At 39.4% G+C, this 16,520-nt stretch overlaps 1 protein-coding gene across 4 annotated transcripts in view; it reads right to left on the bottom strand.

Moving 5' to 3' along the window:
* The window catches only part of LOC119737103 (mucin-5AC-like), a 35,806-nt gene extending 20,741 nt beyond the window's left edge, over positions 1-15,065 (bottom strand). For 2 of the 4 annotated variants that reach the window (XR_005272339.1, XM_038211197.1), the window contains exons 1-2: positions 14,685-15,060; positions 715-3,662 (exon numbers count right to left, since the gene is read on the bottom strand). Coding sequence is in view for 3 of the 4 variants with exons in the window: in XM_038211197.1 (XP_038067125.1) it covers positions 715-3,662; positions 14,685-14,877 (3,141 nt within the window). In the remaining variant the exon portion in view is untranslated. Of the gene's footprint in view, positions 1-714; positions 3,663-14,684 lie in introns of all 4 variants that reach the window. The other 2 variants (XM_038211199.1, XM_038211198.1) reach the window with 2 other exon arrangements.
* Between the last annotated feature and the right edge of the window lie 1,455 nt (positions 15,066-16,520).

The raw sequence follows: 16,520 nt of genomic DNA, 5'->3' as shown, positions 1-16,520 counted from the left end.
CACATGTGAATCAAAGGGAGATATCCTCTGTTGGGGTTGAATCTCCTCTTTAAAATGACACCCTGATCATGTCCTTACATTCACGGTTGACTGCGCAGTGACCAATTTTATGAAAGGGTCTATTTAGAGAATTGCGCCACTTTTCAATTGTGGTTTTTGTGGTGTCATTTGTCACAGAGTGAAAGGCTATGGTTGCCAATCAAGGCAGGTGAGGAAAAAAAGAGATATCACCATGAAAAGTGGCGCAATTCTCTAAAAAGACCCTTTCATAAAATTGGTCACTGCTCAGTCGACCGTGAATGTAATGACATGATCAGGGTTTTAATTTTAAGAGGAGATTCAACCCTATCAGAGAATATCTCCCTTTGATTCTCATGTGCCCTACTTCTGTTCCAATTAGCAATAATATTTCGGTTTCGGTTTTTTTTATCCACCCTGTATAGTTGCCACTTGCAAAAGAGCAATCTAAACAGTTTTACTTTATTTCATCAACTAAAGCCAGAACCAAATAACTGCCATCTTTTAAGAAACCTAGAGAATCTTGTGTAAGCTAGAAATATGTACATGTCCATATGTATCTGTACATTATAAAGTGCAATGAAAGACAAGTGCATGTAGTTGTTTTGTATCTCCCAATGCAAACAAACCAAAATATGAATTTAAAAGTTGCTTAATTAAGTTTAATTACTTAATTTGGTAACCATTCCTACTCACCGTAATATCCTTATTTAACTCCAGAGTAACTGCTTCACTTTTCTCCTTCTCAGTTAATGATGACAATGGCTTAAACTCAGGTTTTGATGGCTTCAAGGTTGGTTTTTCGGTTGTAACTGCTGCAGGTGCTTGAGTAGTTGTTGCAAGTGCTGGAGTTGTAACTGCTTCAGGTGCTTGAGTTGATGCTGCTTCAGGTGCTTGAGTTGATGCTATTGCAGGTGCTTGAGTTGTTGCTGCTGCAAGTGCTGGAGTTGTAACTGCTTCAGGTGTTCGACTTGTTGCTGCCGCAGGTGTTTGAGTTGTTGCTACTGCAGGTGCTTGAGTTATTGCTGTTACTGGTGCTTGAGTGGTTGCTGTTGCTGGTGCTTGAGTAGTAACTGCTGCAGGTGCTTGAGTTGTTGCTGTTGCTGGGGTTGTGGCTGTTGCTGGTGCTTGAGTTGCTGTTGTAGCTGGTACTTCAGTTGTATCAGCTGCAGGTGCTTGAGTCGTTGCTGTTGCTGGTGCTTGAGTTATTGCTGCAGCAGGTGCTTGAGTTGTTGCTGTTACTGGTGCTTGAGTGGTTTCTGTTGCTGGTGCTTGAGTAGTAACTGCTGCAGGTGCTTGAGTTGTTGCTGTTGCTGGGGTTGTTGCTGTTGCTGGTGCTTGAGTTGCTGTTGTAGCTGGTACTTCAGTTGTATCAGCTGCAGGTGCTTGAGTTGTTGCTGTTGCTGGTGCTTGAGTTGTTGCTGTTGCTGGTGCTTGAGTTGTTGCTGTTGCTGGTGCTTGAGTTGTTGCTGCTGCAGGTGCTTGAGTTGTTGCTGTTACTGGTGCTTGAGTGGTTGCTGTTGCTGGTGCTTGAGTAGTAACTGCTGCAGGTGCTTGAGTTGTTGCTGTTGCTGGGGTTGTGGCTGTTGCTGGTGCTTGAGTTGCTGTTGTAGCTGGTACTTCAGTTGTATCAGCTGCAGGTGCTTGAGTTGATGCTGTTGCTGGTGCTTGAGTTGTTGCTGTTGCTGGTGCTTGAGTTGTTGCTGGTGCTTGAGTTGTTGCTATTGCTGTTGCCTGAGTTGTAACAGCATCAGGTGCTAGAGTTGTTATGGCTGCAGGTGCTTGAGTTGTAGCTTGAGTTTTAGCTGAGTCAGGTGCTCGAGTTGTTACAGTTTCTGCTGAAACAACTGTTCCTGTTGCAGGCTCTTGAGTTGTAACAGGTAGATCTTGGGTAACTACTGTAAAAGCACCTGTTGCAGATGTGACTGGCAATGGTGTACTCTGTCGAGCTTCTGAATCAGGTCCTAGGACAGTATCTGCCACAGTACTTCCGATGATGGATGTTTCGGTCGCAAGTGCTTGAGTTGTTACCGCTGCAGGAGCTTCAGTTGTAACTACTGCAGGTGCTGGAGTTGTAATTGCAGCTTGAGTTGTTGCTGTTGCTGTTGCCTGAGTTGTAACTGCTGCAGGTGCTTGAGTTGTTGCTGTTGCTGGGGTTGTGGCTGTTGCTGGTGCTTGAGTTGCTGTTGTAGCTGGTACTTCAGTTGTATCAGCTGCAGGTGCTTGAGTTGTTGCTGTTGCTGGTGCTTGAGTTGTTGCTGCTGCAGGTGCTTGAGTTGTTGCTGTTACTGGTGCTTGAGTGGTTGCTGCTGCAGGTGCTTGAGTTGTTGCTGTTACTGGTGCTTGAGTGGTTGCTGTTGCTGGTGCTTGAGTAGTAACTGCTGCAGTTGCTTGAGTTGTTGCTGTTGCTGGGGTTGTTGCTGTTGCTGGTGCTTGAGTTGCTGTTGCAGCTGGTACTTCAGTTGTATCAGCTGCAGGTGCTTCAGTTGTTGCTGTTGCTGTTGCTGGTGCTTGAGTTGTTGCTGCTGTTGTTGCTGGGGTTGTGGCTGTGGCTGTTGCTTGTGCTTGAGTTGCTGTTGTAGCTGGTACTTGAGTTGTATCAGCTGCAGGTGCTGGAGTTGTTGATGTTGCTTGAGTTGTTGCTGTTGCTTGAGTTGCTGCTGCTGCTTGAGTTGCTGTTGTAGCTGGTACTTGAGTTGTATCAGCTGCAGGTGCAGTTGTTGCTGTTCCTGGTACGTGTGTTGTTGCTGTTGCTGGTGCTTGAGCTGTTGCTGTTGCTGGTGCTTGAGTTGTTGCTGTTGTTGTTGCTGGGCTTGTGGCTGTGGCTGTGGCTGGTGCTTGAGTTGCTGTTGTAGCTGGTACTTGAGTTGTATCAGCTGCAGGTGCTGGAGTTGTTGCTGTTGCTGGTGCTTGAGTTGCTGCTGCTGCTGCTTGAGTTGCTGTTGTAGCTGGTACTTGAGTTGTATCAGCTGCAGGTGCAGTTGTTGCTGTTCCTGGTACGTGTGTTGTTGCTGTTGCTGGTGCTTGAGTTGCTGCTGTTGCTGGTGCTTGAGTTGTATCTGATTCAGGTGCTGGAGTTGCTGCTTCAGGTGTCAGAGTTGCAACTGCTTCAGGTACCATTGTTGTTTCTGCTGTAGGTTTTTGAGTTGTAGTCGCAGCCACTTCCATTACAGCAGTACTCGCAGGAGCTACTGCAGTGTGGGTCATGGGTGATGGTGTTCCTGCTGCAGTGACTGCTGCTGTACTTTGCATTGGCTGTTGTGTTGTTTGAGCGGCAGGTGATTCCTCTGAACTACCTGTGGTCTCCTGTCTGATGTCAGTTGAGGTGACGATTTGTGTCACAGTTGTTACTATTAAGGTAGATTTTGCAGTGCCAAATGGCTCTGTAGCCTGTTGTGCTGTTGTGTCAACTGCCACTGTGTCGCCTGTGTCGCCTGCCACAACTTCATTTGTGGGTTCTACATAGGTTGTCCCATCACTGTTTGTCGTGGCTTGAGCAGTATCCAATGCTATTAACGGTATTTCACTTGGAACGAACCCTGTTGCTGGTACTACTGTAGTCATACCAGAGGTTGCTGCAGACGTTGATTGTCCAACCACATTTGAAAAGTTCATCATTTGGAGAAGCAAGAGAAGATACAATACTGGAGGACAAATAAAACCAAAAAATATATAAATAATTTAGTTTACACACAGTTCAATGAGTTCATACTAATACTATTTCAAACTCTGAAATAACATCCAAAGAAAAATACTTTAGAATACCACTATAACGAACATGACATTGGCTATGTAAGGCCAAAAAAAAAAATAAGTCGGTCTCTGGTCAGCGCGCGCGTCGATTTTAATCATGCGCGTCGATCTTTTTTTTTTTCAAAATGTTCCGCGGTAGCTCCAACAGCGCCCTCTATTTCCGCACCTCCTCATTTTTTTTTACCAAAGAGCACCAAGGAATGGGAAATTGCACCAAGGCAAATGATCGAAAGCACCAACGCAAATTATGGAGGACACCAATGTACATTAGGACACCAAAAAAGCAAAATAGTACCCACCTTGTCTGTACAATCCAAGCTTGAAGAAGAAAAAAAAAAAAAAAAAAAAAAAAAAAAGCCGCGTGGCCGTGTCAATTCCGGAACTTTGGTCTGACCAGAGACCGAATATTTTTTTTTTTGGCCTAATGAACAATGTCTTAAGCACCCAAACGTTATTTACCACTATATTTATGTACAGAGCATTACTGGATTCAAATTATAGCAAACAATGACCGCTATGCTGACCAATCTTTAATGGACCAAATTCTTCAAATGGTGGGAGAAAGTAGAAATTTCCAAATCCGGATCTTAATTTTTTTCCAAACCAAATAATGGTTTCTCTGATTTGACCAAAAGTTCCCATTCAGCTCACAGTCGTGCCAACAAATAATAACGAGTGAGGTGCCACATGTATAATGCCCTCCAGAGCTGTAATGGTAGGGGAAAAAATGGGTGGGAACCCTCTGCTACGGTATTCATGAGCTAAGACCACCAGTGAATGGATAACGCAATCAGAGACCATGGAGCAAATGGGGGGATGTTCCAGTTGTTTTCTTTAGCCTGTGTCACAAAAAATGCAAGGCTTAATTTTCTTAAATTTAGTTTTGAATATCCCGTTTTCAAAATCCTAACCGAAAAGTGAAATTCAAATCGAATTAAAAAAAATCCTGATATTAATCCCACCACTTTAATTCATTCAATGCTTAAGCGAAATTCTACTGTATAAATCTTTCAAAATCTTTACTTTCCAAATTTTGTATTCATTTCTGAAGGGTAACCATATTCATTGAAATATGGACAGGTGTAATAGACCAATCCATTACACTCCGCCCACTGCAAACATAGGAAACAATTAACACATGTACAGTACCTCTCCAGTATCACACCGTATGTTCTAGCCATGACACACGCGCATGCATGTCTGACTTTTGTGCACTTGTTCAGACATTTAGTTATGGCTGTGATTGGTCAAAAAAACAGCAGAATCAGTATATTGACTTAGCAAACCTGTTTACAGCTGACTTCACCCTCATTCATGAGTGACAGTTAACTAAACACTGTTTCTCCACGATTACACCGTTTACACTGTTCAGTGGTTCAGCAGTAATTGAAGAATTCCATTAAGCAACTACATGTCTATGACTGGTGGTAAGTCAAGGGCCCAATTTCAAAGATCTGCTAACCACAGAATTCTGGTGCTTAAGATCACCATTCTGCACTATCCATGCTTGCAGTTGCACAAAATTTCTGCATGCCCTTAAGTATGCTAATTGTGTGCAAGGAGTTTTCTGTTATGAACAGCAAGCAGGGATTTTGCACTGATGGTAGCAGACCAAGAAAATGCACCCTAGACTACAAATCTGAATCGTTATATGTAAAAATAGAAAAATAACGAGCCATGTCCTCAATTCCCCCCCCCCCCTTTAATTTTGGTATTGGCATATATATATATCTACTTTGATGAATGTATTAAATCACTTGCTTTGCGCCTTCTAAATTCTTCATTTCACGGGCTTCGCACGTCACGCCATTCTGTTCATGGCCGAAGATGCAGCAACACTCTTGTTTGTTTTCTCTCTTTGCCATTTTACAGGCTGTATGACATTCCTATTCTAAATGTTATTATTTTGAGGCCAACTACGGTTGTGTTGCAATTCATTTATATTTCCTATTTAATTTTTTAAGGATTTCGTTATATTTTGAAGAAGTTGTGGATTTTCTTTCTATTTCAGCATTACCGTAATTGTGGACGGATCAAGAAGCTTAGATCATGAAAATCTTTGTTATCTGTAAATAATATTTTCCCATTCTTTGACATCCATGATTTTGCAAAGATGGTAAATACTTAACCCATTATGTAATGGTTTGTATATTTTTTTAATGCTTGTACATTTTCAATTATAATTTAATTATTCTGTTCATGTACATGTATGATTATTTTCTCTCTTTGCCATTTTACAGAGAACAAATCAGAGCCAATCCCCATACTTCTTGACCTCAGAAACAACCAGGGTAATTTGTTATACAATCATGGAGCTATAGCTCCATGCTACAATCCTATCAGGTAGATTTGTTGAGGGACAAGTTGTCAATTTTGTTTCCTATTTGACAATCTTGAGTAAACATTATGAATCAATGAAGATTATGAAAACAAATATTTTTTTTCGTTGCATCAATTATCAAATAATTTCAGTCAAGATGCCACACTGCTTGTTGGGGAGTTGTCAGTTGTATTAGAGTCAATAAACAAGCTGAGATGTAAATAAAGTTATTGGATGGAGTTTAGATTGTGTAAGGTTGGGAATGCATTAAACAAACACTGCATCAAGTGGACTAGCAACTTGGCCAAGTGTAACATAACTGGAGCAGGCATAGAGCTATATTAAATTACTAGAGCGCTAACTCCTTATTCTTACGCGCGGAGATACTATTAAGGGTGCAGACCAGTAAATCGGTCCGAAATTGCCTACGCCGGCCAAATCACGATTTGCATGCCCTCAAAATCTTCAGTATTTGAGCATGCTGTGGGCCATGAACTTGAGGGTTTGTAAAAAATATGGGTGGAAGCCGTGCACAGGACTGAGAGCTTGCAGTTCTGTGTAATTTGGATGTAATTTGGACCCTAAAAGCGCTCTATTTTGCAATGGAGTGTAGGCATCGTTTTTCAAAATGGCGATGGGCTTCAGGACTATTTTCAGGGGTGATCATCTTCAGATGGAAATTTCTCCTAAAAGTCATCAGTTGACCCCCCGAAAATTGAAAAGAAAATAAAAGATGATGAAATTAGCTTTAATTTGATGTGTGTCTCGAACATCTTGGAGAGTTGTGAGTATTTTTCCCGAATTTTTGAAGTGGGAGCATTTACCATTGGGGTCTATGGAAGTTTATTTACTGGTCTGCTACCTTAATACTTCCTGCGGGCAGACATTTTGAATTTAGTCATGTGCATAAATATTTGTAGAACATAACGATATTAGATAATTTTCAAAGTATCCTTTAATTTCTAAATGCAACGCGCAAGTACAGCATACGCAAACAACTAAAGCGCATCATGACGGTAAAAAAACGTCTTGGCAAAAATCATCAGCAATGCATACACGCACGCATTTGCATTGTTTGCACAGAACAAAATAAGATGTTTATTACTGATTGTGCGCTTTCAGTTTTAGGGGAATCTGCTTCAATAACGCACTTGTGTCGAATACAAATGCAGATATGCAAATAGTCATACAAAAGCCGTACACAATTTAGAGTTTTCCATTGGTTTGTGCACAAAAACGGATGCGTCCAACCAACAGGCATCACTTTAATTGTACATCAAGTCAGCGCTCTCATAATTTAATATAGCTCTACGGGTGCAGTTAACTTGGTGGGTGGGGGCCAGTGCAAAGGCAGGGCGTAATTATAAGGATTATCTAATTAGTGATTACACCATACCATGGAGATGGGAAAAGTACATGTACCTTCTTTTTTGTGTCAATTTTAATTCTGAACAGTCTCAAGATTATTCAATTTCACAAGTAGCTAATGCAGGCACATTTGACTGTACCTTGAATGAATATATATGGCAATACATAAAATACATTAATCAACACAGGTACGGTAGGCCCTATCTTTTTGCCATCACTTCAATTTTGAACCTATTAAGTGACAAAAATGGGTATTAGTTTAACAATTCCATCATGACTCACCTCATAATTTATTTCAAAAATGAATGGCTTTTAGAGATATTTCATTTAAAGTCTGGAGCAAAACTGTTTCAAAGATCTTGTTCAGCTGTTTTCGGTTGAAAATTTATTTCATGAAATACTCAAACAGAGTTCTATATCTACTGTAAATGTTACAAAACTAATTTGACGGTCTAATAAGTGATTTTTTTTCATTAAATCAACATATCATTGGGTCATATTAATATAAAATGTTTTCTTTTTCAACAAAAACTTCTCTCTTTTTTTGCAGACAAAAATCTAGAAATAACAGTAGTAAGTACCGAATAATTATAGTACAATAAAAGTAGGAAGTACCGGTACAGCAGGTTAACAATTTTGCAACTCAACATCTTCCCCCAAAAATAATCAAATTGTTCAAAAATATTACTCAGAAATATTATGTAGAAACATTCTTTTTAAAAAGGCGAAAATATATTATCCAATAAAATCAACGCTCCTTCATTACAATAAAAAAAATTAATGCCAAAATAGTCAAGGTCACTTGATTGGTGACAGTACAAACCGGTACATGTTCACTAAATGAAACCATACACACAACATTATGCAGAACTCAAGTCTACACTTCCCTCAGGACAACGAGCAGATATCTGTTCTGTAAAATGAAGATTTACGACTCGAAACCCCACGATGAACATTTAGTGCCAGCATAAAGCTACAAGAAGGACTAGTCACAGCATGCAAAATGACAACAGGTTGTAGTTGAAACACAGGCCATGATTTTACAAGGATGGAATACTCCTATATTTGGATTTTGCTAGAATTTGATGGTTAAACGATGGAGGAAAGAACACATAGTTAATAAATAAACTCATTTGACTTTGAGTGGTTCCAATCCAATACTAAATGGTTCAACCTAGTTTACTCAATGTTTTTGGATACATCTGGGCATTTCGTTGGCTTGATTTATTTTAGCTTTCCACTTCAAAAATCCACAAAAGTACGTGTCCTTTTGAAGAAGTTAGCTACATTTGTATGTTGAGTAATTCTTGGAGTAATTCTTTTCATATTTACAATATTGTTGCTGATTTTTTTTCTGTTATTTCTGTGGGTCATTTCTTTCTTCTTCAATTTTATAAAGACAAGGATTTTAGGCCCAGAAAAAAATTCTGCTTCTGATTACATGGCATTTGAAAATAGGGTAGGTACATGTAGGTAAGGGACAAAAAATTCTGCAAATTTTGTTGTGTACGATCACAAAAATGGAGGCGTCTGCATATAATCAAGGGTAAAAAGGTAAAAAATCGATGATTTTGGGTGTTTTTTGTCATTATTCCCATAAAAAAAATAGGGTAGGGGCTGTCAGAATAGGGTAGGTAGGGAAACCGGAAGCAGAATTTTTTTTGGGGGGGGGCCTTATGAAGCCAAGGTACATGTACATGGTCATGATGGACATGTGACACATCGTGAATCTAGTTATAGCAAGTAATTTTTTATGGAGCCTTGTGCATTATCCCGTTAAAACCCCTACTTGAACATGATAGGGAACACCCACTGGGAGTGACTTGAAAGAGTTGACTGTCATTGACTGTCGTTGACACAAACAACACTCAATGGGGTGTCAGTGCTTTACACAGGATGTTTGCCAGTGAATGGGGGATGTGTGTCCATGTGGTAGTGGCAGGTAATTTGCATTTCGGGCGGTTAATGACCTTTTGGCCGGACAATTGCAATAAAAAACATTTCCCCTACTTGGTTTCTCAGAAAATAACCACTAAACCTCCACTGAAGGTGTAGATGATAATACTTTCTGTTTTAATAAAGTTTTTTGGTTAGTAACAAAGTTAGATATTTTTTTGAAAGTGAGGGAGTTTCGCTACATTGTTCTTTTAATTAAATACTAAAATGAAATGTGTGGTCAAATGACTGTTCCTTATTTTACTGTTTTAGTACTCTTGTTAAATTTACAAGCAATCCCAGAGAATGAACACAATTTATTACTGCTAATATTTGTGGGTGAATGGGGATTTGTGTCCATGTACTGCCTGGTAGGTAATTTGCATTTCTAGGTTAATGACCACTTTTGGCTGGATACAATTACAATAAAAACAACATTTCCCCTTCTTGGTTTCTCAGAAACTAACCACAAAACCTCGACTGAAGGTGTAGGTGATAATACTTTCTGTTTAAAATTTTGGGTTTTTTTTGTTAGTAATGAAGTTATATATTGTTGAAAGTGAACGAGTTTTCACTACATAGTTTCTTTAATATTATAAATGAAATATGTGGTGAAACGAATGTTCCTTTTTTAATGTTTTAGTACTCTTGTTAACATATACAAGCCCGTAAAATCTTTCGCATTTTTACATTTTCGAGGGAAAAAAAACACAATGGTACATGTACCTTACACGTACAGGTCTACAGACTGTCCATAAATTTGAAGTGTACAATAACACTGATTCTATGACCAGTGGGTTGTTCTGCAGTTCAGCGTCTGGCATGGTAACCTTGATTTAAAGGGAATATACATCATTTGCTTTTGCTGTAATTTTCAGAAATGGATAGAATTGGGGGGTTGGAAATATATAGCAAATATAGTTACACTGACTTTTTTGAGGTTTTGGGTTCGAAAATTCTATAAAAACCAAGAAAAACAATCATTCTCCTGTAGTCTGGTTCCCCGACTCCATATACGAAGAAACAGAGCAGTTAACATACATTGGGGAATTTTAAGGTCAGGGAACCAGTCTAGCTGGCTTGTACCCGTTCATAGGTGTATAATCGATTGCAAACAAGTGCGATGGTCAATTGGTGCCAGTATTTTTAAAAAAGCCAATTGATATTGATTACAAAAATTGATACAAAAATACCACTTTTCTTGAAAATGACAGTTTACCAGGTGCCATTTTTACAGGATGCTTTACACTGTCATTCACTAACAGTCCAGCAAGGTATTTCAAAGTGATGTGGTAGTTTTATTTTTTGGTGTTTGCAAATGTTGTATTTTCCCTTTAATTAATTCATTGATAAAAACAAAATACATTTTAGAAAACAGAGATTCTGTGACCTTTGCCGAATATAGCCGGCCACACCTCCTGTTGACATCTGTTGACAATGTGAAGGTGAGAAGAAAGTTGAAAATGCAAAGCAAAACAATCAAGGCACATTTACACTGATTTGAAGGTGGCGAGTAATGTGAACCATGATTGGATTCTTTTGTGTTGTTTAAAGGGAATATACAACATTTGCTTTTGCTGCAATTTTCAGAAATAAATGGATTTGGAGGATTAGCATGTTATAGCAAAAATCGTTAAACTGACTTGTTTCACGTTCTGGGCTTGTAGATGATGGAAAAACCAAGAAAACCAATCATGTTCTTGTAGTCTGGTTCCCTGACCCCACTTAAAATTAAACGGAGCAATTTATAGACTGGGGGAATTGTAAGGTCAGAGAATCAGTCTAGCAGGCTTGTACCATTTCGCAGGTGTGTAAACAATTGCAAAGTAAATGCAGAATAACTAAATATGAAAAATGAGGAGCAGTTTTGAAAAAAAGCCAGTTTTCTCTAACGCTGGTCGGCTGACCAGCGCTGGAAAAATACAAGTTTTCTTGAAAATGTCAGCTTACCAGGAGCCACGATTTTAATGGATGCTTTGCACTGTCATTCCCTAACAATATAGTGAAATATTTCGCGATAATTTGATCATTTCGTTTTTTGATGTTTGCAAATATTGTATTTTCCCTTTAATATTGGCTTTAGCAATGCACTGACTGCTTTCAAATACTGTTGTGGGGTTGTGCCCCTTGAAATACTCCTCTGGATTCAACTGGATTTTCTGAGAGAAATGCCACTGACTATGAAGTAAAAATGTTCTAGCATCTAAAGGAATGAAATTTCTGACCATTAATTACAATGTTTTTCTGGGGAAAAAATCTAGTGTGCTCGTACATGTACATGTATGGAAAGTTAGTGAAAGAATATGACACTGCACATAAAGGCTCAAAATTAATTGTAGCCTACTTTCTTTCTTTTTTGGTCTAGTGTTTCATTCTATCTCTGTAAATCTGTAGTTTTAATGTGGTTATTAATATTATTTCTATTGACACTTGTACTTATTGATGCAAAGAAATTTCAAAAACAACATGAACATGGATACTCTGAAAGCTATTTCTTCCAAAAAGTCAAAATCGGTGAAAGAAATAGGCTTTTGAAGAAGTCCTTCAAAGCAATGTTTTCCAGTTTAAAAAATATGCCACTGCATAATGAATTGAGACAGCTGTTCCACAGGGCATTTGCTTTCCACGTTTTCATTTTTCATGGAAGATTTTTACAAAAAAATACGCTCCAAAAGTGCAGAAACTGTAAATTTTTCATATGTAATCTTGTTCTATTAAAAATTTAATTCAACCATGACAGGTATACAAGTACTTTTTATTAATACATTGTTGATTCATGACTTAGGCCTACTACTTTAAAGGTTGATTTTCTTTCAGCAACATTAGCATTTTTTGTTTCTTTTAGGCCCAGTACAAAAATTAACCAGTTTATCGTCCCCGTCTTTTCCTTTTTCCCAAGCGCCTCCTTTAAAAAAAAATTATGTCATACATATATTTAGCATCATGTAGGCCTATACTGAATATTGTCAATATTGTCTTTTTGTTTACAATGAAATTGCAGCTATATATAGAAAGAGGCTCCTTTGGCCAAATTTTTGTATCAGCAAAATAGTTGAGAAAATTCAAGAATCCATCTGCCATCTTGGAAAATCTGCTTTCTTGGGGAAAAAAAAGAAGAAGCACCCGCCTCCTTAATTAAACAAAAAAAGGCCAGACGAGCAACTGTTTTTTTTTCTCGGCCTTACATGTCGTGCCTTTACATTGTTAGCACTGACACTGCAGCATCTGTGAACTGATGTAACTTTTTTTCCTTTTTTTTGGGGGGGGGGGGGGTTGGGGGTAACTTAATGTTTTGTTTTTCCTACTCCTAGGACAAGGATTGCCTACCAGATAGGCCTATTCTGAAATGCTGATCATTTATACATTTTTCGGAAAGAATGGATTGGTAGGCCCGGTACAGTCGTTTTCCTAGTTCCGGATAGCAAACATCATTCAAGCTGCTTTCGGCTTAACTACTCCACGAATTCAAGTGATATTGATTAAAAAGTTTAGCTTGAGTGATGGAGAGACCTCAAAATAATTTTCAGAATTTAATCTCTTTTTATTTTGATTTTACGACGTCAAAAGTACCACAATGTCACTTTTCCTTGTTCCGGATCGGTTCAATCAGTTCCAAGTCGATCAAAACTGCTTCACGCGGAAAAAAACCACGCGAGAAAATGTTTTTTTTTTCAGCCAGAACCAACTGAATCAAGCACATTTTCTGATAAAGTATTATTTCATTTTCCCAAAATAGTTCATTCAAGAGAATTCCAGCAAATTTTAAAAAGAGAAAAAAACGTAAATGATTTTGATACTTTTGTCTGCAGCGCAATGGCTCGAACTCACACACAGACCGAAAATCTTTGGCCCAGCCCAGAATACGTCACACAAAATCAATTAAAGCGCGTGTAGTTGGGTCGTAAGTGCACGCGCTATCCAGAACTAGGCAAAAGCATACGATCATTCGTTAGCGAATTTTCAAAAATATATTTTGATTCAACAAGCATTCAATGGAAGAGTTTATACGACTGTAGTGTATGGAACAAAATATTCGAAATCACACGGTACAACTTGATATAGGCCTACCGAGGAGAAAAATTTATCGTCGATTCGCAGCTCCCACGATTTTCTACAAACCGTCCAAACATGTCGAAGTGTGAGTCGGAAATATGGCCAAAATTCCTCTCCTTAATATTTTATCGGAAAAAATCTTTGTGTATCAAGGAGCTTACATTTTTCGGCAAGATTACCATATGCGAAGTTCACTAATTTTCCTCTGTATTGACTAACAAGCCCCCAGATAGCAATTTCATGTCATCAAAGTCAATTTGAGCAGTGAGAAAATACAAGCATTTTCCTAGAAAACACTTACAATTTTTCAGTCCTCTCTCATAGGGTTTGTACACAGAGTGTTGAGTGAACTTCGTATATGGAAATCTTTCCCATTTTTCTTTTCAAAATGCACATCGTCAAAAAAAAACTATTGGAGACTAATCCAAAAGAGGTAGGTTTTATTTGAAGCTATCCGAACTAGGAAAAATCCGGAACTAGGAAAATGACTGTATCAGATAGCCGCCACTTCAGTGGTTGTGTACAAAGTCTATCAAGTATCATGGAGAGTCAAGAAAATTTCTGTATTTCCTAACAAAATTGGAAATGGGAAAAAGTTAATATGACCTGAAAAGTACCAAAAGTTGTAAATCTGATGAAGAAACACTGTTTAACGAGTGCAAAAATTCTTTGATAATACTTTAAAATGTTCTGTCATGGCCCATAGACTTTGTGCAGGAGCTCTGAGTGATGGCCCAGTATGGATTTTTTTTCCAAAAGATTTTCTGTCTGCTCTATCTATCTTGCACGTAGGCCACGTAGATATAAGGACAGTGTTTTTGGACGCGGGGCGCGCACGGCGGCAACTTTCAATTTCAGCAGTGAAATACCCAGCCTGCCAAAATGGCCACAAAAAATGACTGAACAGCACTACGAATCATCAGAAAATCGGCCCGCTGACGGACTGTAAAACTGCTGGTGATCATTCCAATATTCATAGTCCGAAGAGTCGATGTTAGCGGCAGGAAAAGATTATCATTGGTTTAAAGTTAAGGGAAACTTCCGTGAGTACAAAACAATCAATGAATGGCTCACTTGTTGAGTCACGACCACACAGCATGCAACATTCACGCACCATGTGGCCCAGACAGCCCAGCCTCCAAAATTGAAAACACATCAACAAAAATTACTCAATTTCCCCGAAAAAAATCCACGAACACGTCTTATCCAAAACTGAAAAGTGGTCTGACCAACTCACCTTGTCTAAGGAGCTTGAAAGTAGCGGTTACACCGGGTAAATTCCGAGTAAATGCTGCCATTTTGGGGCGGTTTTGAGAGCACGATGTAAATCCGACTCCACTGCTATCTGGCATGAAAGTTTGTGACGTGATACTCGATCGTACAAGTATACAGTGCATGCGTGCGACACAAAATGCGCACGCGTGACACATGCACACACAAAATGAAAACGGTGTTGCCCGAGACCACTTATTTTTTCCCAGTGGATTTTAAAGAAGTTTATTCACTTGTTTACCGAGTATATTCGTTTCCCTAATAATGGTGGTGACGTTGTGGATATGTTCTAAATTTGACAATACAAGACACTGGGCGGGAATATTTAATGTATTTCGCAAGCAGCGTGTTTATTTGCCAATAGCGCCATCAGGCCCACACCCGGTGTCACGGTCTCACTTCTCCGGCGTGCTAGCTTCTCCAAGAGGGAAATTTCGCTGCAACACGCATGCACAAAATTGCGCAGTAGTGAACATTTTTGCCAACTTTATTTGTGTGCTGAGTTCTTTGGGATGGTGCACGTAAGATCTTAAGATATTGTATGTACACGTTACTGGGTACCACTACCAGTCGAATCCAGAATTTTGGTAGCGCGGCGCGCCCGCTCGCAACTCCCAATAACCAAAAAGACTTGATGCACATTTGTTTAAACCGTGGTTGCAAAAATAAAGACAAATTGGACATGTGATGGACCGCGAACGAGCAAGGAACACAGACCAAGGATTTCGTTCTTAATTATTCCTCAATGAACACGCACACGTACATGACGCTGGGATCACAAATCAGAATGCCAGTTGCAAGACCCACAGGAAGTGTTATATAACACATTCTTTGGTGTTCCTCACTGTGTTATTTATGGACTTGAGAACAGCCCCAAGAAAAGTAAGCACAGCGGACATTGAGCATGTATCGTGCTCATGCAACGTGCCATGTAACGTGCTCAAATATCCGCCGAATCCAGCCGGAGAAGCTAGCACGCCGGAGAAGTGAGACCGTGACACCGGTACCCAGGTCAATAAACGGTTGCTGTAAATTCTCGACTAAACCGCAGTCAACCTGACTCACATTTCGTCTCCCCCCCCCCCCCCCCCTCTATTACATACACTAAGCATGTATAAACAAACCACAAACAAAGTACTAACAAACGAACAAATTCAAACCAGATTTAGTTTTTCATTTTTCAGAGGAATAACAGATGTTGACTGATGCAATTACTAATCATCACGAGCGGGACAGATTTTTTAAGAATGGGAATTTGACGAATGTCTGGAGTGAAATGACGGTCCGGGAAGATGTTTAATTAAAAATGCCACCGCCAAAAAAGAAGAAGAAAAAAGCGCTTGGAAAACCCCGTCCTATTCATGACAAACAATATCGATGAGCCGGGAAAGCCACAGTGGATATTTTCTTTGTTTGAGGAACATTTACTCTAGACTATATAGTCTCCGTGGTATTTAAGTACCTCCTGCAGAGATTGTAGCCTAGCTCATCAGTATTTTTCTTCACGAAGGTGTGGGATGATCATATCAAACAAGGGCGGATCCAAGTTTGTTTAAGTGGCGTCGCAATAAAGGCAGGCACTGCGTAAACCATCATCTTTTTTCCGCCAAAAGATTTGGTTAAAGTGGCCAGAAATAGCCTCAGATCGCACCACAGAGCATCTAGAATCCAAAAAAATGTCGGGGCCCTTTTAAGCCAGAATCCAACGCCGTAATTTTTGGGACCCACTTTTTCGGGGACCAAATAAATGTTTGGGTCCCCCCCCCACCAAAAAAAATGTGTTCTGGATCTGCCCTTGTAT

Source organism: Patiria miniata, unplaced genomic scaffold (genome assembly GCF_015706575.1).
Source record: "Patiria miniata isolate m_02_andy unplaced genomic scaffold, ASM1570657v1 HiC_scaffold_3, whole genome shotgun sequence".
In the NCBI taxonomy this organism is placed as follows: domain Eukaryota; kingdom Metazoa; phylum Echinodermata; class Asteroidea; order Valvatida; family Asterinidae; genus Patiria; species Patiria miniata.
This window is presented reverse-complemented; position numbering and strand designations above follow the sequence as displayed.